Source organism: Chinchilla lanigera, unplaced genomic scaffold, assembly GCF_000276665.1.
Source record: "Chinchilla lanigera isolate Chin_1 unplaced genomic scaffold, ChiLan1.0 scaffold00064, whole genome shotgun sequence".
Classification (NCBI taxonomy): domain Eukaryota; kingdom Metazoa; phylum Chordata; class Mammalia; order Rodentia; family Chinchillidae; genus Chinchilla; species Chinchilla lanigera.
Window position 1 is genome coordinate 9,295,886 of NW_004955465.1, and position 26,500 is coordinate 9,322,385.

General features: G+C 44.1%; 2 protein-coding genes across 4 annotated transcripts in view; one reads left to right on the top strand and one right to left on the bottom strand.

The window, feature by feature from the left end:
• The first annotated feature begins 1,908 nt into the window (after positions 1-1,908).
• Eci2 (enoyl-CoA delta isomerase 2) lies at positions 1,909-18,524 on the top strand. 3 transcript variants are annotated; one of them, XM_013521837.1, is made up of 11 exons: positions 1,953-2,000; positions 2,670-2,700; positions 4,600-4,762; positions 6,974-7,072; positions 7,288-7,476; positions 9,396-9,465; positions 10,343-10,442; positions 11,122-11,242; positions 16,329-16,418; positions 17,301-17,444; positions 18,215-18,524. In XM_013521837.1, the coding sequence occupies exons 3-11, from the start codon at positions 4,655-4,657 to the stop codon at positions 18,368-18,370; spliced, it is 1,077 nt and encodes a 358-aa protein (XP_013377291.1). In that variant the 5' UTR covers positions 1,953-2,000; positions 2,670-2,700; positions 4,600-4,654; the 3' UTR covers positions 18,371-18,524. The 3 variants fall into 3 exon arrangements, with proteins under 3 accessions (XP_005398948.1, XP_005398946.1, XP_013377291.1); XM_005398891.2 differs by lacking the exon at positions 2,670-2,700 and having other exon boundaries at positions 1,909-2,000; XM_005398889.2 differs by lacking the exon at positions 2,670-2,700 and having other exon boundaries at positions 1,927-2,000; positions 4,610-4,762.
• The window catches only part of LOC102011518 (chromosome unknown open reading frame, human C6orf201), a 36,324-nt gene continuing 17,306 nt past the window's right edge, over positions 7,483-26,500 (bottom strand). Inside the window, exons 3-6 of the mRNA XM_005398888.1 lie at positions 18,554-18,773; positions 13,848-13,945; positions 9,895-9,968; positions 7,483-7,680 (exon numbers count right to left, since the gene is read on the bottom strand). Coding sequence (XP_005398945.1) covers positions 7,616-7,680; positions 9,895-9,968; positions 13,848-13,945; positions 18,554-18,773 — 457 coding nt within the window. The 3' untranslated portion in view covers positions 7,483-7,615. The remainder of the gene's footprint in view (positions 7,681-9,894; positions 9,969-13,847; positions 13,946-18,553; positions 18,774-26,500) is intronic.

The window sequence follows — 26,500 nt, forward strand, 5'->3', positions numbered from 1 at the left end:
TCTGTATCAAATCCATCCCTTTGCAAACCCTGACTACAACAACAATGAATTTTTTGGTGAGTCCAGTTTCTGATTAGAACACTTTCATTACCTCATAGGGTTACCAAACTCAATTCTGTAGAAACTAACTCAGCTTGGTGAGTGGTCAGGATCTTTGAGAGGCTGTGCTGAGCCAACCACCAGGCTGGAGACTCTGGAGGAGAGGTGAAGAATAAGACCAAGTGGTTCTCCCAGGCTTTCCACATCACCTCACCGCCACTCACACTATTACCCAGATCTACTTGGTGAAACAAGGCCCTTGGCATGGGGTAATAAAGTTATGTAAGGTTTGTACTCTGCCCTCTGGAAGGTGTAATCTTTAGGTCAATCATCAGGTTAATCTTTCTAGGTCTCAATTTCCACATCATCACAAGAGAACAGCAAAGCTTTGGACAAAGAGTAGCTTGTTTCATAAGATGAGCAAACATTTCTAATAAATTTTAGTTTGATAAATGAACAATATCTTGCAATAGGAATAGTACATGATGCCTAACGTCACATGATCACAACTGAGCCAAGAGTTCTCTCTCCCTCTTTCTCTCTCTCTCTCTCTCTCTCTCTCTCTCTGGTTGTGTCCCAACAGCAAGAAGTTATGGAGTTTTCATCTGCAGAGAAAGAGGAGAAAAAGGCAGAGGAATCCCTTGCTTCAAGTGATTTTAGGGAGATGTATAAAATGTGAGAAACAGTGCAAAATTTTATAGAGAAGCACCACCCGAATGAGGCTGTAGCAGTGAGAGCAATGAATCTGTTTACACAAACTCCTCAAAAGATGGGAAAAGCATGTGTCACTGGACAGGCTCCTTGTTAAAGTTGCAGAGAAAGAAAAAGATTCCATGGAGCCAACAGCAACGATTCCATTAGTGAGTTACCCATTGTGAAAGGCGTCCTACATAACAACAACCCTTTTCGCTCTTCTCCCTCAAACTAGCCAGGAAGGTTTTCAAACGTAAATGTGTGTTAACGTGTTTATATTTCTTTATTTTCCTTATTATGTTGCATTATATTACAGTATTGTAATCATTTTTATATGAATATTTTGGGGCTGTAGAACAAATCATTTGAGTTTCCATCATTTCTTATGGCGCAGTTTGCTTTGATACAAGTGCTTTCGATTACAAACATCTTTCCAGGGGCTGGGGATTCAGCTCAGCGGCACAGTGCCTGACTGGCAAGTGTAACGTTGTAAGTTTGATTCCTGGTACCACAAGAAAAAAACAAAAAAAAACAAAAAACAAGCATCTTTCCAGACGCAACTATGCTGGCAAACCAAGGTTTTATTATCATTGTCCCTACAGGGTTGAAATACTACAGTTAGCCTGGTAGTCCACGAGCGTCACCTCAGTAAATCTCAGACCCACGCATCCCTGGATACTGTATATTGAGCACCCATTCTAAGATGCAGCTGTGACAGTTTTCTTTTTAACAACCCTCCTTGTAGAAAATACTTGGTAAAGTCTTCTGCAGAACTAAAAATACCCATAGATGGTTACTGACATAAAGGTGGATTAAAATATTCCAGAGACGATGCCCGATCACCAGGGGTCCTCTCTGCAGATCTGTAAACCTTTCCTCTTGTGGGGAGAATATCGTGGTTCTCTTTAACCACATATCCTCCACTCTGATCACACCTCGGGTCCTTCGATCTCAGGGCGGCTGGACCACCCTGCCCTCCACCCCTGGAAGTACCGCCCGGGTCTGGAGTTGGGGTCCGGGGACCTGGCTCTCCTCGCTCTGCCCTGCTCCCCTCCACCGCCCGCCTCCTCCCTCCCGGAGCCCGGCCACGCCCCCGGGCCCGGCCACACCCCCAAGCCCTCGCCTTCACCACGCCCCTAGGCCAAGCTCGCGCAGCCAGGCCCCGCCCACCCGGCCCCGCCCCCCAGCCAGGCCTTATCTTCGGCCCCGAGACCTCTGCTTGCGCACTGCTGGCTGTGGGAGGCGTTGCGGGGAGATTGGCGCCCAAGGTACACCGCAAGCTTCGGGCTCCGGATGCAGAGGTCGCCGGCCCCTCGCCGCTGCCTCGGGGGGGGGGGGGTCGCGCTGGTCTAGGACCCTGCGGGATGTGGCGCCCCTGGTTTTGGCGCTCCGAGTTCCCGAGAGCGCGCCTTCTTGCTCGGCGGCCGTGGGCGCTCCCGGGTCGGGGACTGCTCTCCTCGGGGTCCGGGCCTGCTCTCCTCGGGGTCCGGGCCTGCTCTCCTCGGGGTCCGGGCCAGCTCTCCTCGGGGTCCGGGACTGCTCTTCTCGGGGTCCGGGACTGCTCTCTTCGGGGTCCGGGCCTGCTCTCCTCGGGGTCCGGGCCTGCTCTCCTCGGGGTCCGGGACTGCTCTTCTCGGGGTCCGGGACTGCTCTCCTCGGGGTCCGGGACTGCTCTGCCGGGGACCGGGCGCCGGCGGGGTGCGGAGAGCTTCGCTGCGGGACGCCTGCCCGCCCCGCCCTGCGTGCTTGCTGGGCGCCGCGGGACCGTGGGGCGGCAGCTCTGGCTGTGCAGGCTGCCGGGTGCGGGGTGCGGGGTGCGGGGAGCGGGAGCCAGGGTCACCTTGCGGAGCAGCCGCGTCTGCGCCCGGAGCCAGAGGGGAGACTGATGCGGTGAGGTCACGCGTGAGTTGATCTTCTTAAATGGTCCTGTTTTGCAGTCTGTTGTTAGAAGTCACGTTTCGTTTTAAAGTAAGTGTGTTCTACATTTTATGGGAAGTGGGAAATGTCGGCCTTGAGGGGATGTTTTCAGTTTTCTGTTTTTTTCTTTCTTTTGTACTTGGAATTTTCTCTATACCAAATTCAAGGAAAATGCAGTTTTCCCCTTCTTTGAAAAAAACTATGAGCCGGGCGTGGTGGCACACGCCTGTAATCCCAGCACTCGGGAGGCTGAGACAGGAGGATCATTGAGAGTTCCAGACCAGCCTGGGCTACAAAGTGAGCTCAAGGCCAGCCTGAACTGCATAGCGAAACCCTGTCTCAAAAAGACAAAGAAAAACAAACAAACAAAAAAAACTATGTAAAAGATATTATAAACGGACATTACTGAGTTGCATACTGGAAATAGGCCAGGGTTTGAACTAAGAGTCTGGTCTGCCTTTCGCAAGTTAGGTAACCCTGAGGAGGGAGATGTATTTGTTGGGTTTAGGCTTTGTGTTATTCTAATCATCATTAATGCCCTTAATTTTAGCATTCAGAGCTGTCGGTTGGTTGGCTGGTTGGTTGGATGGTTTTTTGAGAGGATCTCACTATGTAGTCCGGGCTGGCCTGGAACTCATAGCAATCCTCCTGCCACAGCCTCCTGTGTCACAGACAGCTTGTGAATATCCTGTTTTTATTTTGGTTCTGTTTTGCTTACTGCTTCAGTACTGTGCTTTGAAGCTCACCATCCCTCCCCAGCCTACTGTATGTGTTTAAAAACTTGGTGATCTCTGACATCACCTGCTGTTTCTGCTTTGCTTCTCTCTGGCTGGTCAGACATCCAGGGTGAGGGTGGGCTCGTCTGCAGAGTCCACTTCCCCCTTCAGTGAGGTAGATTCTCTCCCGCCTCTTGGAAGATCCTGTGGAAGCCAGTGACTGGTCACTGTCCCTGTCAATGTTTCTGGTGTCATCATCCCTGCCCGCTCCTTGCTCCTGCGTGTGCTGGGACCGGTGTTCTGACTGTAGTAATACCTTGTAAATCTGAGTGGAGGCTGTTTCAGGACCCTGGATCTCAGGACGAAATTTGGTGTGCTTTAATCCTTTGTTTTCCTGGCCGCTTCTGTTTTGCCCTTTATTTGCTTCCTGTCTAGACAAAATTTACATAGCAAAAATTGGGCGTGGTGGTACACGCCTGTAATCCCAGCACTTGGGAGGCTGAGGCAGGAAGGTCTCTGAGTTCAAGCCCAGCCTAGGCTACAGAGTGAACTCAAGGCCAGCCTGAACTAACTGCAGAGTGAAACCCTGTCTCAAAAAGACAAAAGGAAGGAAAAGAAAGAAACAAAGAATCCATCCATCTGGGTGTCTTTATCTTTCATTTGAGTTGCTTACAAATGCCTCCCTCAATTATAACTTCCTTGTCCATTATTTTAAATGGGGCAGTCTGGTGAGACTGAGCCCTTTGATTTTCGGTATCAGGAATTGAACTCAGAAGCTTGCGCTTGCCAGGCAGGCTCTGTGCTACTGTGTCCCGGCCCCCGAATTATTTTAGAATTGCTACAGTCGACGACACTGATTTATCTAGGACTGTACTGCTGTTCCCAGGTGGCTTGCTGGAACAAGTATGGAGATAATATTTATAGGTAAATACAACAATTCAGTGAGGGCGGAGAGTGTGTAAAATTCAGGCTGCAAGGCAGGTGTGGTAACACACGCCTGTCATCCAAGCACTGCACTCAGGGAGGCTGAGGCAGGAGGATCACAAATTCAAGCCCAGCCTGGGCAATTTAAGTGACCAGGAAAGACTCTGTGTCTCAAAATGAAAAAGCGAAAGCACCTGGGAAGGTAGCTCGGTGCAAAGGCCCTTGGTTCAGTCCCCATACTGGGGAAAAAAAAAACATTAAGCTGCAGAAGTAGAAGAGCTTGTACAAATAAACATCTGCCTGTGTGTAGTCTTTTCCAGGTCATTAGTGTCTCAGCAACTCAGCTGTGCACGAGCAGAGCCGCCATGGGAGCCAGTCAGAAGGATTTTGAAAATGCAATGAATCAGGTGAAACTCTTGAAGGAGGATCCAGGAAATGACGCCAAGCTAAAACTCTACGCACTGTATAAGCAGGCAAGTGTCCAAGACTGTCAGCGCGGGTCCTTGGTTTTGTGATACGAGAAACCAAAGTGGCCGCATGAATTTGCAGACAGACGCTTTTACTGAAGGGTGAGACCGGGTAAGGAGAGGTCTCCGGCTCCGGTAGCAGCTGCAAGGGGCGCACGATGGAGAGGATCAGACTTGCCGCCTGCAGAGGCAGGGCCACTGGGGATGAGCTGAGCGGGGCCAGGGTCCAGCCAGTCATTATCGTAGCCCTAGTTTGGTGGTGATGGAGGAATTCTCTCTGCCTGAGGGGCAATTTTGTTCCTGTGAAGTGATTGCCTGTTGAGGGCAATCACACATGGTGATTGAGGACCATGGCTAGAGACTTCGAGGTGTCCTGCAGGGCAGAGGGGCCTGGAACTGGGTGTGGTAAAGACTGGTGATCGGACGCCCCTCTCAACCCTGAAATTCCCTTTGGTTAGGCTTGTGTTGGTGTCCTCTGTCTTGAAGGGGGATGAGCTCGGGTAGGTAAACTTGGGGCTAATGAACTCTCTTCTGCCAGCTTTTATCAGATATTCCCTACATGGCTGTCATGGCCCACGCTGAGACAGATTTGATCAGTTTTAGGAAATGAAGCTTAAGCCGTATTTTTTAGTTACCCTACTGGACATTTGTAGTCCCGAGTGAGGAGTCAAGCGTTTAAGCAAAGCACTGGTTGTAAGTCCCTGATGGTCTCAGAAGAAAACACAGATTGTGTTTTGATGAATAACAGGGGCTGATTTAGTCACTTTCTCACCGAGGAGCCCGAGTCCCCAGCACCCAGTGTGGAGGAGAGGTTAATTTCGGCTCACAGCTTCATCCTGGTGCAGCAGGCTCTGCCTCCCATGCCGAGCCGATGTGGTGCCTCCGTCCCTTGAGGGGTCTCTGACTGTGCCATGGCCGTGTCCCAGTCTGATGTTATTTAGAGACATTTTGAGCAAATGACTCTTTGGAAATACTACGTGTCTCCTAAAGTGCACTTTTATTTACTTATTTATTTATTTTTGTTTTTTGTTTTTTGGTTTTTTTTTGTCTTTTTGAGACAGGGTTTCGCTATGCAGTTCAGGATGACCTTGAGCTCACTTTTTAGCCCAGGCTGGTCTCAAACTCACAATGATCCTCCTGCCTTAGCCTCCCCAGTGCTGGGATTGCAGGCGTGAGCCACCGTGCCTGGCCTAAAGTGCACTTTTAATGTTTGTATATTTGCATATATTTCTGTACATGAGCGTTTTGTTTTTGTTTTATTTATTTATTTATTTTGTCTTTTTGAGACAGGGTCTCACTGTGCAGTTCAGGCTGGCCTTGAGCTCACATTGTAGCCCAGACTGGCCTCAAACTTGCAATGATCCTCCTGCCTCAGCCTCCTGAGTGCTGGGATTACAGGCGTGCACCACCACACCCGACTCGGCACTTTTTTTTTTTCAGGTTTTTTGTTTTATTTTTCTGGTACTGGGAATCGAACTCACGACCTCGCGCTTGCCAGGCAGGCACTGTACTTGCTGAACTAAATCCCCAGCCCTCGGCACATTTTTAAATGGAGTTTTAAACTGCCTTTCCTGAAAAGTAGCTCAGTGCGCTATTTTTAAGCCAGTTGCTCCATCTACCCTCAGACAAATAAAATGCAGTCAGTTTTGCTTTTACTCACATGTCCTTTATGTTTCGTGTGGCCAGAGGTTCCAAGAGCCCACCTCCTGCTCCACCAGCTACAGTTCTGCGATTGAGTGACCACGATTCCCACCCCCCCGCCGCCCCTGTGAAGTAGTGCTGTTTCTTCTACCCTTAGTTCAGCTCTTGGAATCTACTGTGGGTTTCCACGTGTTCGTTAACTAGTTCCTGTTGAAAACTGTTTGGCTGTTTTGATTGTGAAAAATGTGATTATTGATAGAGAATTCATGTACTCTTAGAATTTTAGGTAGTACTTTTCCAAAGCCTCTCCTCTGAGTTATTTCCACATTAAGGCAGTTATAACTTATTTTAGCAACTGTGAGCCTGCGGCATCTTTTATCGCCCTGGCCTTTTTCTGTCATTTGTGTTTTCAGCAACATCAAAGAGAGGAGGAGGGAAAAGTTGGTCCTTCTGTGTACTCTGTCAAACAGTTTGAGGAAGGCGTTTGTTCTAGTTTTGGATTTTAAGGATCTTAAACACTTAGGGCTCTGGTGTGCATGGACGTTTGACCAGTAATCATCCCTCCCTTCTCCACAGGCCACAGAAGGACCTTGTAATGTACCCGAACCAGGTGTGCTCAACTCCATCAGCAAGGCCAAGTGGGATGCGTGGAACGCCCTTGGCAGCCTGCCCAAGGTCAATTTGTTTGTCACTGTGCTTTTATCTGTTCGCTGGAATTCTGAAGAGCTTGATGTTTCTCATCAAAGCCTTTGGAATCCTGATGTGCTTCTGCTGAATCAAACCCTGTTTTTTGCAGGGTGCTATTAACAGCCCGTTCCTCAGTGTGCTATTTATTAACAGTCTGATACTCAGTTGTGATGGACTAATGCTCTTTGTTGGCTGCTCCTCAGGAGGCTGCACGGCAGGACTATGTGGAGTTTGTGTCCAGCTTAAGTCCTTCACCTAAATCCTGTAGCTTGGAGGGGCCTGGAGCCAACAGGAGCCTGCCTGAGTCTGAAGACATCGTCGTGACCACCGAAGAGAACATCACTACAATCATGTTCAACCGGCCAACCAAAAAAAACGCCCTCACCAATGAGGTAATGGTGCCTGTCCTGAGAGCAGCGCTGGTTTTGCTTTTCTTTCTGTGCTTTTTCAAACTGTAGAGTTTCAGCCTTATTCCTACCTTTGTGATATCCCTGGTTCAACTGGTGAAGATGATTAGTAATTGTGGCCACTTCATTTAACAACCGGGCGTGCTCTATTCAGAATTTGTGAGTTATCCAAAAGGTTCTGTGGCTCTCCTATGAATGGGAACACAAGTCAGTTAGTATAAATGAAGTCTATATTGATAATAAGCAAAAATGCAGAGAGCCCCTCTAAGGTTGATAGAAGCTACCAGTTACACTCGAAAGTGAGTCTATTCTGCCCTGGTAGGGCCTTATTTTGTACATGTGGAGAGAAAAGGGAGCTGAGGATTTCAGCTACGGCAGAGCATAACCCAGCTCTGCTTTGAATGAGCTGCCACACCAGAGTAGCACTGAAGCTATCCTTGAACTTGAATGATGAAAAAGTGACCACCCTGGCCCCTCTCCCTTGAAGTAAATTGCAGGCAAGTCATCAGCTCTGATGCTGAGCTGGATGTCGAGTTTGAGATGCCTGTAACAGCTGGGCTTCTGATAGGTAGTGTGGAGGAGAAAAGCATTGTGACTTGAAATAATTCTTAAGTGAGAGTTGCATAAAGCTGGATGTATGCCATCTGGTGCATAAAGCATTTAATTCTCCAGACTGTTTCTGCTTGCCCTGATCCATTTCTGTGTAACTGTGTCAATAATGGCTACGCCTCACAGGGTGCCTAATAAGTGCTTTCTGCACAGAGCACAGAGGTTTATTTGACTTTTACAAGAAGCCTGTTATTGCTGTTTACAGTAATATAGGTTAAGAAGTAACTCACTCATCTTTAGAAGCCACTTTCAAGATACCAAAATATAGTACAACAACCATTGATAATCTCCTACCACTTTTGTCTGTAATTCACTATTATCTGTTTGCTTTCCTGAGAAACTATCTTGTAGATAACAATATGTAAAACAACAACCATTGATAATTTCCTACCACTTTGTCTGTAATTCAGTAAGACCCCCTATTACTATGCTATCCTTCTTTTGGTCTTTAAAATTAAAAAAAAAAGAAATAACTCACTCAAGTTCACATAGCAAATACATTTGAAAACCTAGATCAAAACTCTTGTATAGCCTCTGCTGCTCCTGGTTCTTGCCGGTCAGCTTGCCATGCTGTGTCATGAGTTCTGTGGTAATAATGGAGTTATTTCCTCAGTGGAAATGATTACTTTTTTATTCATGTATTATGTAAAGTCCACACTTATTTCCTTAATGTCTTTATATCTATCATTCTTTTCTACCTCATCTTAAGGTAGAATCTGTGCCTATTTTAATGCATTAAAAGCTACCGCAGTGTGTCCAAGAGTATTAGAAGTGTTGCTCCTTTAACATTTAGAAGTCATCGCCCATGGATGGCATGATAGCACATTTGAAATCCCAGCCTTTGGGCATTAATTAATCCTTCCCAGACTTCCTGGGATGCTGGTTCTTTTTTGAGGTCACAACTGAGATAGATATTTCTTCATGGAACGTTTTCCCTGCCCACCTGCTGTCCCACCAGCCCTAGAAATCCTCAGCATCTCTGATTTTGTGCTGTTTCATATTTTTCATCCCCTGCCCCCATATTGTATCATTCTGAAAGTTCAAGGACTGTTTTTTTTTATTCCCTTGCATAATAAAGCAGTTACTGTTCCTCCGCTCCTACCAAAGCACCTGGTACATAATAATGCAGAATAATTTTAGAAGGAATAAAAGTGCTTTCAGACATATTGATCCACCATTTTGGTTATTTAAGTACAAATGACATAAGTGTTCGGTGGACCGAGACAGTGAATCCACTGGGCAATGAGTCTTATTTTCTATGTTCTTTTCTTTTCCTCATCTTCCTATTCATGCAGATGTATCAAGATATCATGCTTGCAATGAAAGCTGCAAGCAAAGATAACTCAACCATAACTGTTTTTACAGGTAAGACATTTTTCTGGGATGTCTTCAGTTCCTATTTTGGGGATTCTCTTACTCAATAGGGAATTGAGTTATAAACTTGGAGATCTTTTTCCAGTATGCCATGCTTTAATTTTTAAATGTACAGTAATATAATAAACACAGGCTAGCCACTCTTTGATCATTACCTAAAGTAAAGCATAAATCCCCAAAGCTAGGCTTATACAAGAACAGTCATAGTGGCTGGATTCTCAACAGCCAAAACAAGACAAATCAAATGGGCGAATAAAGTAAATGTTGGCTGGCAGTGCAGTAGAATACTACTGAGCAATACAAAGGAACCGGTAACGGGTGCACACAAGAACATGGGTAAATCCCTAAAACAGTTCAGCAGAGGGAGTCAAACCCGAGAGGGTCCATACTGTATGACTCGATTTTTGTAAAGTTCCGCACCGGATAGCAGCTCTGCTCTGTAGTGATGGAGGTCTGAAAGTGATTTTGCACCACCACGCCGGGCTCCTCCATACCTTTAACAAAGTTTAATTTATAAATTAGGTAAGAGGTTAACGGTAATAACATTTAAAAATAGTATTCAATAACAGAGGTTATTTAGAACTTACAGATTGTTTATTTTTCTGGAATTTTCCACTTAACATTTTCAAACCAGCAATGCACATAATTAACTGAAACCAAACTCCTGATAAGGGGGAGCAGAAGCCTGCTAGACAGAGTGCCTCTCCCTCACTGGTCTGTCGGGGCAAGAACCACAGTGGGTTCACCAGTGCATCTCAGGTGCCCAGCGTAGAGCCCAGCCCAGCGTAAAGCCTCACTCGGTAGTCACAGAAGGAGTGAGAACACAAGGGTGAGGGTGTGATGGATATGTTGACTTTGTTGTTGACAGGAAGTGGCGACTATTACAGTAGTGGGAATGATCTGACTAACTTCATGAAGATCTCTGGTGATTTAAAGCAGGTGGCTAAAGAGAGCTCCATTACACTGAGGTAAGAGTGACATTTGTGAGATCCCCGTGGGCTCATGCTCCTGCATCCAAGTGATACTTAGTTGACTGAAAGTAAAACAATTGTTCTCTGCACTGATAGTTCATTTTGACCTCGGCCGAGCATGTTTCTCTGAACATCGTCAGGAGGCGGGCCTTCGCCTATGCCGCCGGCCTCTGGACTGTTCATCCTGCCGCTCTCCATGAGGTCAAGTAGAAGGCAGAGATGAACCAGAGGTGTCAATAAAATCCTCTCCTTGAGACAAAAGAAATTAGCAAATTCTCTTCAGGGAAACAGATGACCTCAGTGAATGTGGTCACAGATTTGAAGTGATCTTGGAAAGCACAGGACATGGGGAAGGGTTTGCTCTTACGATCTTGGTGGCCCCGCCAAGTCTGACTCCCACTGTGCTGTGCGGTCAGGCCGCGCTTTGTCACCACCTGTCTCTTCAGGCCAGTGCCAGCAGGCAGCCCTGAACTCAATGCCCGGAAGATGGGTGCAGCACGGCCTTCCATCCGGGGCCACTCAGTGGGTGTCCTGTGTGGCCCTGGGGTGAAGATGCCCAGGGAGGGGATCGGAGGGGAGGACTGCTGGTGGGGCTGTCTCTTCACGCTCATCCTGACATCCCGGCACTTCAGAATGCAGCTTGGAACACTGAATGGATTCTGTTTCTTTTCTGTAGGAAGTTTGTAGACAGTTTTATAGACTTCCCTAAGCCGCTGGTCGCGGTGGTGAATGGTCCAGCCATGGGAATCGCCGCCACCGTTCTTGGGCTGTTTGATGCTGTGTATGCGTCCAACAGGGTAAGTCAGCTCCCAGAACCAACCAGAAGAGGCCAGGGAAGCAGAGCGAAAGTGGATTCTCCCTTATTGTTGCTAGGAGTAAGTGGAAGCCGTGTGGTTTGTCATGGAATGGACTAGGGTTTCCTCAAAGAACTAATCTAGTTGGACAGACTTTATTTTTCCTTCATTGTTAACTGGAATTTTCCGGAGAATTGTCCTAACTCTGGTCATCATATATTCTAGTCAAGGGTAGTCACTTGGTCTTTGCGGTACTCAGAAACGCTCAGGTGACACTGGAAAGCTTTTATGGGAGAGGAGATAGTATCTTTGCAGGTTATACAAGTGCATTACTTGATCCTTTTTACTGAGTCAAGAATAAGAAAGGACTATGATCATTACCCTCCCTACCTCGTTTACAGGTAAAAAAAACTGAAGCTCTGAGAAATTCCTTGTCCATAACACAGTTTACCATTGAATTAATTACTTTGATTTTTATTCTTATGACAGTGTCTCTTATTATAGCAGAAAATAAAATTTTGAAAAATATGGATGAGTACAAAGAAAAAAATTTTTTAAAAAATCACTCCATGCCCCAAGGGGCTGGGGATTTAGCTCAGCGGCACAGCGCCTGCCTGGCAAGCACAAAGTCATGAGTTTGATTCCCGGTACCGGAAAAAAAAAACAGAAAATAAAATAAAAATAAAAATCACTCTGTGTTAGGCTGAAGCTCAGTGGTAGAGTGCTTGCCTAGCATGTGTAAGGTTTGGGTTCTGTCCTTAGCAGAACCAAAACCACCCCCCAAATCACTCCAGTGTGAGGGGATGGGGTACAGGGAGATGTGGGTACAGTACGGTATGGAGAATGAAGCTACCATTGTGTGGGATTCAGGGGTTTTAGCTGTTCATGTAGGAGAGTGATTATAACTACATGCCATTTCTCCCATTATGGCAACCGCTTTATTATATCTTATGTTGCATACTTTAGATACACACAGTGAAATTTATCTTTTAACAATTACCCCTTATTTCAGCACTCAGAGACAACCATTATACCAGTGTTTAATTTATAGAACTTAACTTTACCAGTCCCCAACTGCTGGAACCCAAAGCCAACCCAAAGCTTTTTCAAGGTTTTATCAGAAGCAAAGTTGTGAAGGACTTTTTTTGTTGTTGTTTTTTTCTTTGGTCTTTTTGAGACAGGGTCTTACTGTCCAATTCAGGCTGGCCTTGAGCTCACTTTGTAGCCCAGGCTGGTCTCGAACTCACAATAATCCTCCTGCCTCAGCGTCCTGAGTGCTGGGATTACAGGCATGTACTACCATGCCTGGCAACATTTGTTTTAGAACTTTGCCCTTAGAACATTTCCCACAGACCTAATAACTACCTCTGGGGTTGATGGATTCTCCAAGTGACTTTTTGCTTAAGTAGAGGTAAAATTTATTAATCTACAACCTTGTGAGAAACATTTGGGTGTTTTTTTCAACCAGTGAAGAGATTCCTAGGACTTATCATTGTTCACTTCCTAAGGTACCATACCAAATCATGGGTTCATGTTTAACCCACATAACCAAAACACTAACTGGCGCATTCTACCCATTCTTTGTTATGAGCTGTGGTTAGTAATGCCCATTAGATTCAGCAAATGGTACCTTTTTAGATGAGATTGGGTTAGTAGTATCCCTTAGTTATTGTGGACTGATCAGATCTGCAGTCTCTCAGGAGTGTACAGTGAAGGCTAAATGAAAGAGGCAAATGGAGCTGGGCGTGGTGGCACATGCCTATAATCCCAGCACTCTGGAGGCTGAGGCAGGAGGATCATTTGAGTTTGAGACCAGTTTGAGCCAAAAGGGGGCTCAAGGCCAGCCTGACCTGCATAGCAAGACCCTGTCCCAAAAGGAAAAAAAAAAAAAGAAAAAAAGGTGAATGGAATGATTTCAGGGCTCCAGGAGGATCAAAGCCCTCTCACAAAATTCAGGATTCTCTCTGGGCTAAGACCCAGACCTTCTCTGGTGTCCCATATTTACTTAGTTATCAGAAGATGGGAGAGAAATACTCAAGAAGGGTGGAATCACTCAAGGACTTCTCCAAGTAAGGAATGAAGTTAATCTACCCAGGAGTGAGATGCCTGAGGCTACAGTCTTTATCTAATTTAGATGGATCCAGGTGTCTTTGGCTGTGATTTTTGTCTTACCCTTTAAGGTTTTCCTGCTTTATCTGCCATTACTGGCCTCAGCAGGGATTAGTGACTCACAGGGGTTCACTTACTATGAGTCTGAGGCCCATTTCCAGACAAGGAGCCTAGGCTTTGGGCAGACTCACAAGTAAACATGAAAAGCCCATTGGTTAATTGAAGTCCTACACAGGGCAGCTTCGTAGTGGTCTCCATCAGAAGGAAATAGAAAAAAAAAATACTCAAGTGCTTACTGTGTACTGGGCACTCAGTTCATACACATCACACCCAGATTCTCAAAAGGCACACAGCAGCTGTGTGAGAAAACTGCGGCACAGAGGCTAAGAAACATTCCCTAAGTCACTAAGCACTCTGATGCCAGGGCCTAAACCCGTCCACTGCTCAGTTGCTGAAAATAGACATCTTAGGTTCTGCTTGTTGTCAGCTTTGTGCATACCTGTTTGGGGCCTCTGACTGCAGTGCGCGTTTCTTTTTTGTCTTCTGGTTATATTCCTTAGGCTTCGTCTTCTTAGTATGTTTTTCTGAATAAGCTCTCTTTGGAAGGAAAAAAGACAACATTAATGGAAATATTTTATTTTGTATTTTTATTTATGTACTACATACATTATTTCTGTCTTTTAACAAATGACAATAACACAATGTCTGACTATAGTAAGTTAAATCTGAAGTGTAATTTACATATTATTGGTTAAAAACTAATTGTCTTTTATAAGGGTTTGTCCTTTATCGAGACACACACAAAAATATACTTAAAAGTGAAATTATTATATCCTAAATAACCAATATCAAAAGTGATTCTAATATCTAAAGCCAATCAAAACATCTGTAAAGGGGCTGGGGATTTAACTCCATGGCACAGTGCCTGCCTGGCAAGTGGGAGGTCGTGAGTTCAATTCCTGGTACCGGAAGAAAAACAAAAAACAAACCAAAAAAAAAAAAAATCTGTAAAGCAAAATCAAAGCAAAAGACTGAGGAAATGATTTTTCAACTCCTAGAACAAAGGCTGATCTCCCAAAAATATTTTAAAATACAGCTGTAGAGCAGTAGGTTAACAAGCTGATATGGAAATGGGCAATGGGGAAGATGAACAGCCCACAGAAAAGGAAGTGTAGTAGATCTCAGAGCCAGTAAGAAGCCAGCATGGTGGTTGTATCCGCCACTCTCCCATGACCAGGGCAAAATACCTGATACCTGCAACTCAGAGGAGGTTTATTTTGCCTCACAGTTGCAGAGGGTTCAGGCCATGGCTGGCTGGCTTGCTCAAAGGCAGAAATATAAACGATATGGGAGAGGGAAGCTGCCCAATCCGTGACAACCGGGAAGCAGAGAGAGGAGGGAGGAGCTGAGGACAAGAAGACACCGTTCCAGGTCACTGTGGAGTGACCACCTCTTCAGGCCAGGCTCCCTCTCTCAGCAGCACGTTCAGCTGTAAACTCATCGGTGAGTCAGTCCACTGAGTAGCACCGCATGGCGCACTCATCTTTCCAAAGTGTTGTTTCTGAACACCTGAGACAGCTGAGGAGGGACATTTTATTTATTTATTTTAATTTAATTTAATTTTATTTTTTTTGGTCTTCTTGAGGCAGGGTCTCGCTATGCAGTTCAGGCTGGCGTTGAGCTCACTTTGTAGCCTAGGCTGGCCTTGAACTCACAACAATCGAGGAGGGCATTTTAGATCAAAACCATAATGGGGATACAGATTATACCTGTAATCTCAGCACTTGGAAGGCTGAAGCAGGAAGACCACAAGTTTGAGGCTCGAAAAATGAAAGGGGTTAGGATGTGGCTTAGTGTTAGGACACACCTGGGTTCAATCTCCAGTATGGGGTTGGAGAGCAGTGTAGGAAGATAATCCACAGACCAGAAAGATTACTTCATGATATTTACCTAGTAAAGCACTTACAACCTGAATAGGTAAAAACACTCTCACCACTTCAATATAGGAAGGTAAGGTCTAACTGTAAAACTAGTGGGCAGGATAGTTTAACAGTTGTTTCACCAAAGAAGGTGGGCATGGTGGGTAACAAGTTCATGAAAAGATGCTCAGCATCATTAACCAACAGACACAAATAAACACAAGCCCCAGCGAGAAACCACTGCACACCTACTAACAGGATTAAAATCTTAAAAGTCTTCTAATAATCAAGTTTAGCTTGGATGTGAAGCAGACAGGACTATCACCCACCATTGGTGGGAAGGCCAAACGATGCAGCCAATTTGGGACGGAGTTTGACAGCTTCTAAGTTACACCCACATTTTCCACTCCTAGGTTGGTACCCAAGAAACTGAAGACAGCTTTACCCAGAGCCCTGCACACATGTTACAACAACCTTTTGGGGGCATAGAATTATCTGGAAAAGATTTTAATTTTATTCAGCTTCATGGAAGTACAGTTGGCAAATAGGAATTATGTATGTTGAACTCAGTGTTCTTTGACCAGGCTTACTCAGAGATGGAATACTGGGAGCAAGAAGTTATGATCCACCGTGCAGTGGGTTACTATGCAGCAGTAACGTGGAACAAACTGTTACCTTGTGGGAGTATGGTGACTCTCAGAAGCCTTTGGCTGTGACCCACCAAAACCAGACGCAGAGGGATTAGTAGGATTCTATTTGCAGAACATTACAGAATAGGCAGACTGCAGGGATGAAGGTAGAAAGCCAATAGCACAGGGATGTTAGGGAGGAAGGGGTTACCATGGGGCTGTAAGCAAACTTTGTGGACCACAGAAAAGCTCTGTCTTGTGGTGGCTGCATAACCAAAGTTGTTAAAACTCAGTGAGCAGACACTTTGAAGAGTGAATTTTGTACGCATATTATACCACACAATCTCGATTGAGTTTTTTGAAGTTATAATCAAATGATTTTTAAAAATCACATTAAAACATGGTTTCCCTTTCTCTTCCCACCCCAAACAGGCAACGTTTCACACTCCATTTAGTGGACTCGGCCTAACCCCGGAAGGATGTTCCTCTTACACTTTCCCAAAGATAATGGGCCGGGCCAAGGTAACTGACTAGAAGCTTAAAACTCAAAGTAAACATCTCATTTCTCATTGAAATGTAACCCTCTGCACTCTCTTCTTTGCCTTGCTAAGATGGACGAAAAGAGAAGCTATTTTATGGTCTCCATATGCGAGAGTTTTACATACAGGGAAACCAGGCTATGGGAAATGTCTGGTCCATGGAAATTAGGAATCTCTCCCTAGGTCCCTGACAGCAGCACTGCTCTTTCCACTGGGTGTCTGGTGCTCGCTGCACTGCAGGAAGCAAGGACCTCGTCCTCCATGGCTGTGTGATAGGAGTCAAGGAACCGCGTTGCCTTCCTCAGTCTGCTGAGCTCAGGGTCCCTGCATGATGAACCACAGCGACTGAAAATGATGGGACGTCCTAGCTCTGCCCCTCACCCTCGTGTGTTTCCTTTTGTAATCATTTATATACTTAAAGCGAAACTACAGCGGCTGTGGGTGCCAGGCACATCTCCATGGCTCCCGTCTTTGCATCCCCATCATAGAACTGATGGAAGCAGCTGCCCTGCTGGCCCTTCATAGATGAGGGAGCCTGTGAAGGCCTCAAAACAGTTTGAAAACTGTTCATTGAGCTCATCAGCTGCTTCTTAGAATGAAATACAGATAACCTCAAGCCAGGCGTGGTAGTACACGCCTGTAATCCCAGCACTCAGGAGGCTGAGGGAGGAAGATCACCATGAGTTCAAGGCCAGCCTGAACTGCATAGTGAAACCCTGCTCCAAACAGAGAAAAAGAAAAGAAAGACAGACAGACAAGCAACCTCAAATGACTACAAGTAGATCTCTCTGTCTCCTGAAGGCAGTCAATTCTGAAATTAACAGAAGCGTTGGAGTTAGTGCCTTAACCCTGCTTTTCTTTTCAGGCAACTGAGATGCTTATTTTTGGGAAGAAGATTACAGCAACAGAGGCATGTGCTCAAGGCCTTGTTACGGAAGTTTTTCCCGATGACAGTTTCCAGAAAGAAGTCTGGGCCAGGTTGAAAGCCTATGCCAAGAACCCTCCAAATGTTAGTACAGGATTGACCTTTTACTTGTGGAAACCATGGAAATAATTTCCTAAGGGGAAGATGTATTTGCCTTAGGAAAATGAGTCATTAAAAAAGATAAGACAAGCTGGGCAAAGTAGTGCACACCTGTAATCCCAGCACAAAAGGCTGAGGCAGGAGGATTGCTGTGAGTTCAAGGTCAGCCTGGGCTACATAGTGAGTTCACGGCCAGCCTAAACTACATAGTGAGACCCTGTCTCAAAAAAAAAAAAAGACAAGACATCTAAATGAGATTAAAAATAACCATAATAACATTGGAAATGCTGATTTTTACAAAACTTAGCAAATGGACATTTATTCCTGTCATAGAAAGGGAGAGGGGTGGTTCTTCATGAGGATAACTTGTAGAGGACAATCAGCAGGATTTTCTGAGTACTTCTGTTTTGAAATCCAGGTGAGAAGCCAGATAGATTAAGTGTACTTGAGGAGAGTCTTATGGAATAGCACTTTAATTTTTATACATGGTAATTAGACGTTGGCCGCCCTGATACATATGTTCTTAGTATTCAAAATGCGGTCATGGAATGAGAAGCCTTGGTTCTGTCTGGGCCATTTTAGAAGTACATCCCTAATGGGGAGATTCAAAGGCTAAGAAGTCCTGTCTTCAATTACACACATCCTAAGAACTGACAGGTTTGGTTACATGGGTACTGGAGAAACAAGAGTAAGAATCTGAACAGCCCCACTCCTGCTGGTATCACTCGTAACCCTGCTGTTGGTTGTCTTCTCAGGCAATGAGAATTGGAAAGCAGTTAATAAGAAGCACTGAGAAAGAAAATCTGCACGCAGTCAACGCTGAGGAGTGCAGAGTCCTGCAGGAGAGGTGGGTGTCCGAGGAGTGCATGAATGGCATCCAGAACTTCCTCTCCAGAAAAGCGAAACTGTGAGCTCGCCAGCAGCTGCGAGAAGCATCCTTGGAAGGGGAGCGCTGCTGATTCTGCTCTTAAATCAACTTCACTGTGCCTTTTTAAAATGCTCAGACACCAGTTATATACTGTTGTACTTACAGCCCTAAGAATAAAAACTTTTCTAACAAATTCACAGAGGTTTGAGGCGATAGGAAATCTTACATCCTTTGACATGAATCGTTGCTGCCAGGAGCAGTGGAGCATGGTGCCAGGGGCCTTGTTGTGAAAAGCGCTCACAGCTTTGCAAGCTGCATCTGTGTCCCTGAACACCACGATGGCACTTTGTCGTCCAGAAGTGGTAACCGACTGGATCGGACCGAATGCTGCCAGCTGGTCCATCACGGATTTGAGATCCTCGTGGGGTTGCGCATTTTTCCGCCATCTGGCAAAGGAGCAAACGGAAGAACAAATTCAGAATCTTGATTTTTCTCATTGTAATCTTAATTTGTTCTAGGGAGTGAATAAGAATCTTAATTTTTCTTTTTTCACAATTTCAATAAAAGATGTGAAAGGAAATATGGGTCATTTTGTTCTTGTATGATGTGGCATTTTCTGAGAGGCTTAACTGCAAGCTGCCCTTACTGTTTCCTGTTTTGTTAATTCCCACAACTGTCGCTGGATAAGAACTAGGGGCACCATCCGAAGGGCTGTGAAATTGGTGCACAATATTTTGCTTTTCTAAATAGTGTCCCTTTTACACAGTATTGGGTATTGGACTGAGGGCCTTCGCATTAAACCTCATCCCCACCCACCCCTTTATTTTTGTCTAACTTTGAGATAGAGTTTTGCTAAATTGCTGAGGCTGAGCTTGAATTTGTGACCTTCCTGCCTCAGGCTCCCAGAGTGCTTGGTTTGGTGCAAGTGACACCACACCGTACCCAGCAAGTTCTGTTCCTTTCTGATTTTTCCTTCAAGAATCAGCTCCCCTGGGTAACTCATCATCAAACTCTTAACATTTTAGTTATTAATTATTTTATTCTAAAAAATCCAAACTAGCCTTGTAAGAAATATATAAATAGAAATAACCATGTGTTTATTGAACACTTGCTATTAGTAGGTTAATGACCATAATTATATTTTATTCCATAAAAAATGAAGCCAGAAATTGCAAATGAGGTAGGTACTGTTGGTTTTGCAAGTTGGGATCCTAAGAGAAAGGAAATTGAAGCAAATCCACAAATGGAAACAAAGACCCCACAAGAGAGAAGTTAAGTTTAACTTGATTTATGCTTTATAAAATGTGCACATGTATTGAACCATCACTTGTCACCCCATTAGTATGTACATTTTTATGTTTTTATATACCAGGTAAAAGCATTCAATTTTTTAAAAACCAAGCAGAGAATTTCAATGTCACAATGACAGCATAAGCCAACTATTGTCTATCCCACCCAGTAATTACAACTAAAGTCCCTGGACCAAATATGAAAACAACTACTTGAAGATGCTGAGTAGTAGGTTGTGAAAAGACACCAAACTACAGAGAGCCACATACAGATGGTTTGCACAGGTGATGAGAAGCAACAGCAGGCTTCCTTGTGGACATGAGACTTTTGCCTTGACGCAAGTTCCGCGGTGGAGCAGTGCAATGGTGACCACGGCAAACCAGCTAAATAGAAGTGGTGGGAAATAAACACACCTTTCAGGCCAGGAAAAGATCTCTTTGAGAGCTCAGGGGTGAGAGATGGGAGAGAATCCCAGAGCTGGGAAGAAATGGCTTACCCTAATTCTGTGTATGAATCCGTATGGATCTTTGGTTCATAAATGAGACAGACAAAAGCTTTGAGAATCAAACTGGGATTTTGACCTCACCCACAGAAAATCAAGACAGCTTGTTGGCTGAATCCAACCAGGTTGGCTACTTGCTAAAATGAAAGCGACTTTCTCTGATGATTGTAATAGGATCCACAAAAACACCACCATCCTACAGATGAGTGCAACAGTCTAGATTCTGTACAAACTAATATTCACAGTGTTCAAGGTACAGTCCACAGTTTTGTGACATGACATACAAAATTCTTAAACATGTGACATTTCTCAGACAAAAGTAACATGTCAATCCTGAAATGACCCAGATGTTGGAATTGTCACACATTTTAACACAGATTTTATAATTATATTCCACAAGGTCAAGAAAATCACACTTGAAATGACTGTGAGTGAATTTTTCAGCAGATAGGTACAAACAAAAAGGATGAAGCATTTTAGAATGGAAAATCTGGAAAACAGTTCCTTGGAGGAACTTGTAACTCACCAGCAAAATAGATGGGGGGAGCATCAATGAACCTAGGAAGGCAACAAATCAACATGAGGAAAGGAGAATATTGTGGGAGGAGTGGATAAACAAAAATGATATTAGCAATTAGCAAGGCAAGAAGTTGCAAGCTCCCATCCCTCCATGCAAAATATCAAACAAACAGCCACAGACTGAGAGAACTTTATAGTAGTTCTAGAAACTGGTTAAACACCTGCAAATAAAAGAATCCACAGATAAGAAAAACTCACATTGAAAACAGGAAATTCTGTGGGTCTTTTTAACTTGCCCTTGCCTTGACCACCTGGATGTGACTCAGAAAGTGTTAGCCTGAGGTCCTCCTGGGTGGTTAGGGTGCTGCACAAGGAAAGTGGACTCTGGACTATAACAGGGAGAGGCGAGTACTGAGGTTGGTTTGGTTAGGGAGAGCAGAGAGAAAGAGGCTGGGGGTGAGACAATGTCCTCAAGGTCTAGCCCCACAATTTGCTTAGGCCCCACTGCCTCTGCCCATTGCCTCCAACAATGCCATCCATGGATAGAGCTTCATGATCCACTCACCTGCTAAAAGCCCCACCTCTGTGCACGTGACACTTCAGAGGACATTTTAGATCCAAGCCATAAATAACATTAGGTCTCATGGTAAATGTTCTTATCACAGTAAAAGAAAAGAAAAATAGGTTAGGGACATAGTTCCATGTAGAACTTGCCTAAGATAGGCACTAGGCCCTGAGTTGGATGCCTAGCACTGCCAAAAAGAAGAAAGAACCCAGCCAGTGTAACAGCTAACTGCTAAAAGTGATAAGCTAATCCACAAGTTTGCAGCACAAGAGGTGATCAAAAATATGGTCAATATGAAAATCAGTTACAGGGCTGGGGATATAGCTCAATGACACAAGCACCTGCCTAGCAAGTGCAAGGTCCTGAGCTTGATTCCCAATACCATTAAAAAAAAAACCGATTATAGCAAAAGATACATTGCCATGAATCCCCCTCAAAATACAGCCCCTCACTTTGAACACACTTATCCCATCATTCTTGCCACTTTCTGAAACAGTCGTGGAGGTCCTCTTTGGTACCTTTATGAAATCTGATTTTTTTTAAAAAAAGTCTGTGTCTCCACCCTCTGTGTGCCTGGTGCAGACAGAAGATTCTGACTCAAAAGGCCCACGAACCCACTAACAACATGGTGCACTTGGGCCCTCCCCATGCATGCCCTGCACTGCATGAGGTACTAGAGCAGGCAGTCTATGAACTGCTGACACTGTGGTTCACTTCTGGGCTTTGCAAGTGTCCTGACCTCCTAGAGGTCACAGAAAAATGCAGTCCACCATCACTGCCAGTGCAGCCCATGTCTGGCTCCTGCATGTTCACCAAGCTGCCTGGAGACATGGAATTAGGTGGTCCACGAACTGCTGACCCTGATGTTCATGTCTGATCTCTGCTTGAGCCCTGAACTACCTGGGGACACAGGATCAAGTGGTCCATGATCATGCCACCAGTGCAGACCACTTCTGGGTCATACTCATACCCTGAGCCATCAGGGGACACTGGATCAGATGGTCTTTGATCTGACTACATCCCAGTTCATGTCTGAGACCTGGGAGAACAAGGTACACTTCACCAACTGCTGGAAGGCCCCAGACTAAGCAGCACATCTCAGTAGCCACTGAGGGGCAGGTCTGACCACCAGGAAAACTAGGGGTGCTAGCAACCTTTGCTGAGCTGCCAGGGAAGAGGGATACTAAGTGCTTTGCCCTCAGCATCAAATATGACAAGATGAATGACTAAAATGCAATCTCAGAACTCCACCCCACTCAGAACAAGTCTAGAAGACATCAACATAGGATAACTTGGTAGACACAAACCTGATATTACTGAAATGATTGCAATGGAAGTAAAGAAACAACTCCATCAGGCTATAGAAGATATCAGATCAGAAATAATCTCTCAGGTAAAAAATGAAATGACAACAACAATGAAAGAATTGCTCAGCACATCTAAAGAAGACATATATAAAAAATACATGAGGATAGGAAACTGATGGAAATGTTAAGTGAACAATATAGGAATGAACTAGAATGCGTGAAAGAGAGTCACAGAAATATTTGATTCACAGAAATCAAAACTTCCATTAAAAGCTGGCAAAACTGCTTGAATGAAGCTGAAGATAGGATTTCAGATCTTGAAGACAGCATGGCAGCTAGCAATTGTGAAAGAAAGGATCTCTGAAAATCAACAAAGAATCAGGAAAAATCAATTCAACAGCTACAAGATGATGCAAAGAGAAATAATGCAAGACTAATAGGAGTCAATGAAACAGCAAGAGACAACACAAATGACACAAAAAGAATATTTGAAGAAATAATAGCAGACAATGTAAACAGATCACCTCTAAAAGAAAGACCAATCAGAATCACGGCAGACTTCTCAACACAAACCATCCAAATGAGAAGAGCTTACAGTAAAGTATTACAGGTCCTGAGACAAAACAGCTTCCAACCAAGACTGATGTACCCTGCCAAACTATCATTCAAATTCAGTGAAGAAATACAATATTTCAAGACAAAAAACAACTGAAGAATTTCATGAGAACCAAGCCAGCATTACAAAGAGTACTAAAAGATATTCTAGATAGAGGAAAAAGTGGCCACAATTTCAAGAACAACAATAGAAAGGAACTCTCAAGCAGAGCAAGCAATTAAACAGATAGCAAAAGTATGAAACCAACAGCAAGTAAATAACAAGACAAATAAAAGCCAACACATATCAGTTATAACCATTAATGTAAATGGCCTCAGTTCACCAGTCAAAAGAACAGACTGGCAGAGTGAATTAAGAAACAAAATCCCACAATATGCTGTATACAGGTAACACATTTTACCCAAAAGGAAATCCATAGACTGAAAGTGGAAGAATGGAAAACAATTCTCCATGCAAGAGGAACCCAGAAAAAAGCAGGATAGGAAAGGAAGAAGTGAAATTATCACTATTTGCAGGTAACATGATACTTTATATGGAATACCCCAAAAACTCCACCAGAAGACTCCTCAAATTCAGCAGTGTAGCTGGATACAAAGTCAACACTCAAAAATCAGTAGCATTCCTATACACAAACAACGAACAGGCTGTGAGAGAAATTAAGGAAACTATACCTTTCACAATAGCATCCACGAAATTGAAATATTTAGGGATCAATCTAACAAAAGAAGTAAAAGATCTATTTAATAAAAACTACAGTACTCTGAAAAAAGAGATCAAAGAGGATTTCAGTAAATGGAAAAATATTCCTTGCTCATGGATAGGAAGAACCAACATTGTGAAAATGGCCATACTACCAAAATTGTTGTATAGATTCAATGCAATCCCATTAAACCACCATTAGTATACCTCACAGATCTAGAGAAAACATTCCTAAAATTCATCTGGAACCAGAAGAGACCCAGAATAGCAAAAGCAATCCTGGGCAACAAAGACAAGTCAGGTGGAATCACAATCCCTGGCCTGAAATTTTACTACAAAACTACAACATGGTACTGGCTAAAACACAGGCCTGAGGATCAGTGGAACAGACTGGAAGACACAGCCACAACCACAAACCCATTCGACCACCCAATTTTTGACAAAGGGGCCAAACAAACTCACTGGAAGAAAGATAGCCTCTTTAATAAATGACGCTGGAAAAATTGGCTTACCACTTGCCAAAGACTGAGACCCAAGTCTATTATGATGCACCAAACTCAAGTCAAAATGGATCACAGATCTCAATATTAAAACAGAAACACTGAATCGATTGGAAGAGAAAGTAAGTAAAAATCTTGAAGATATAATGGTAAGCAGAGAGTTCATGAACCAAAACCAAACCGCATGGGAAATACTTCAAAAAGTCAACAACTGGGATCTTATCTTACTGAAAAGCTTTTGCACATCTAAAGAAATCATCAGCAGAGTAAAAAGAAAACCCACAAATTGGGAAAAATTTTAGCTGGCTGTCCCTCAGACAAAGGGCTTCTATCTAGAACATATAAAGAATTAAAAAATATCAGCCCCTCCAAATTCAAAGACCCAATCCAAAAATGGGCAGCTGAGATGAACACATACTTCTCAGATAAAGAAATACAAATGGCAAATAAATATATGAGAAAATGTTTAACATCGTTAGTCATTTGAGAAATGTAAATTAAAACAACACTGAGATTTCATCTCACCCCAGTAGGAATGGCTAGCATTAAGAAATCAACCAATAACAAATGCTGGCAAGGCTGTGGAGAAATAGGAACCCTTCTCCACTGCTGGTGGGAATGCAGACTGGTGAAACCACTGTGGAAATCAGTTTGGAGATTCCTCCAATAACTAGGTCTAGAGGTCCCACTTAACCCAGCTATTCCCCTTCTGGGTATTTTCCCAGAAAATATGAAAATATCATATCACAACAATATATGTACACCCATGTTTATAGTAGCACAATTTGTAATAGCTAAATTGTGGAAGCAACCCAAATGTCCGTTCACTGAGGAATGGATAAAAAAATTGTTTTTTTTTTCCATTTTTATATAATGGAATATTACTCAGCTATAAAGAAAGATAAACTTGAGGTTTTATAGGTAAATGGTCACAACTAGAGACCATATTCATAAGTGAAATAAATCAGACATGCATGTGTAAGCACATGTATTGTCTCACTAGTATAAGAACCTGAAAGAATGAATAAAAATTAGGAGGTATGATAGACATTGTGAAATGAAAGGAAAATGCTGAAAAGTAAAGAGCAACTGGGATGAGGAAAAAGAGAAAAGAAAAAAGGGGAAATTATGTATATATGTATATACAGGTTAGCTAACATAGTTGTAGTACTGACTTCTATTGCTTTACTGAAAGGGACAGTTAATGACTAATAAATGATCAATTTTGCATGTGTACATTTGTTTTCCTGAGTAACCACTTTGAAGATATCAATATGTAATACAACAACCACTGTTAATTTCCTGTCACCTTGTCTGTAATTCTATTGCTTGTATTGTTCTCCTGCTATTTTGTGAATGGAGGTCTGTTTGTTAATATGTTTTCATTTTTTTATTTAAAACAACCACAACAACTGTGCTGAACCCTGAGGCTGAGTGCCAGCCCACAGAAAGGAACACTTGGAGACTGTAGTGGGTTGTCCTCATGCACTTCCTCCCCAGAGCCAGCACTGTGTGAATTTCAGCCCCTTCCCCAGAGTCAAAATGACTATGAAAGGTAAATGCTTTGAATCTATTTACAACAGCGAGGCAGCTATGGCAGTACAACTAAAGACACTCATGAAAAAGGGCTTGCAGAACTGCTGCAGAATGTGGCAAGAGAGAATCAGTGTGGGCAAAGAAAGGGGGAGTATTGGGCTGGGGATTTAGCTCAGAGGCACAGTGCCTGCCTGGCAAGTGCAAGGTCATGAGTTCAATTCCCTGTACTGGAAAAAAAAAAAAAGAAAGAAAGGGGGAGTATTATAGAGAAGATTGGCCGGCCGAGCAGTCTTCCCCAGCCGTGCACACCTTGCGCGGAGACAGCGAGCACCCCGGGAGCGGCAGGGCTCGAGGGGTTGAGTCTGTGCTGGACACACACCACCATGATTCCCAGCTGAAACACGAGGAGAGGGCCAGATACCTCCCATCTGATCCCTGAGGGCAGAACTCTTGAACAAAGACCCCGCGGACATTACAGACTGAGTCGCTGTGGTGGCAGAGAGAGATCGGGGCTGAAAGGCCCAGGGGACTTCTCTAGCTGGGGGCCGGGCAAGCAGGCTCTTTGAGCCAGGTGAGCACACTCTCTGAGCCCCACGCGCCCTGTGCCAAGAGCTCAAGTACTCCGGGAGTTGCAGGGCC

What these genes read in the sequence shown, in the direction of transcription:
- Eci2 (XM_005398891.2), top strand. Translation starts at nt 4,655, where the DNA reads ATGGGAGCCAGTCAGAAGGATTTTGAAAATGCAATGAATCAGGTGAAA. An exon ending in AACCATAACTGTTTTTACAG is followed by an intron (nt 9,466 to 10,342) that starts GTAAGACATTTT and finishes TGTTGTTGACAG; the next exon opens with GAAGTGGCGACTATTACAGT. An exon ending in CTGTGTATGCGTCCAACAGG is followed by an intron (nt 11,243 to 16,328) that starts GTAAGTCAGCTC and finishes CACCCCAAACAG; the next exon opens with GCAACGTTTCACACTCCATT.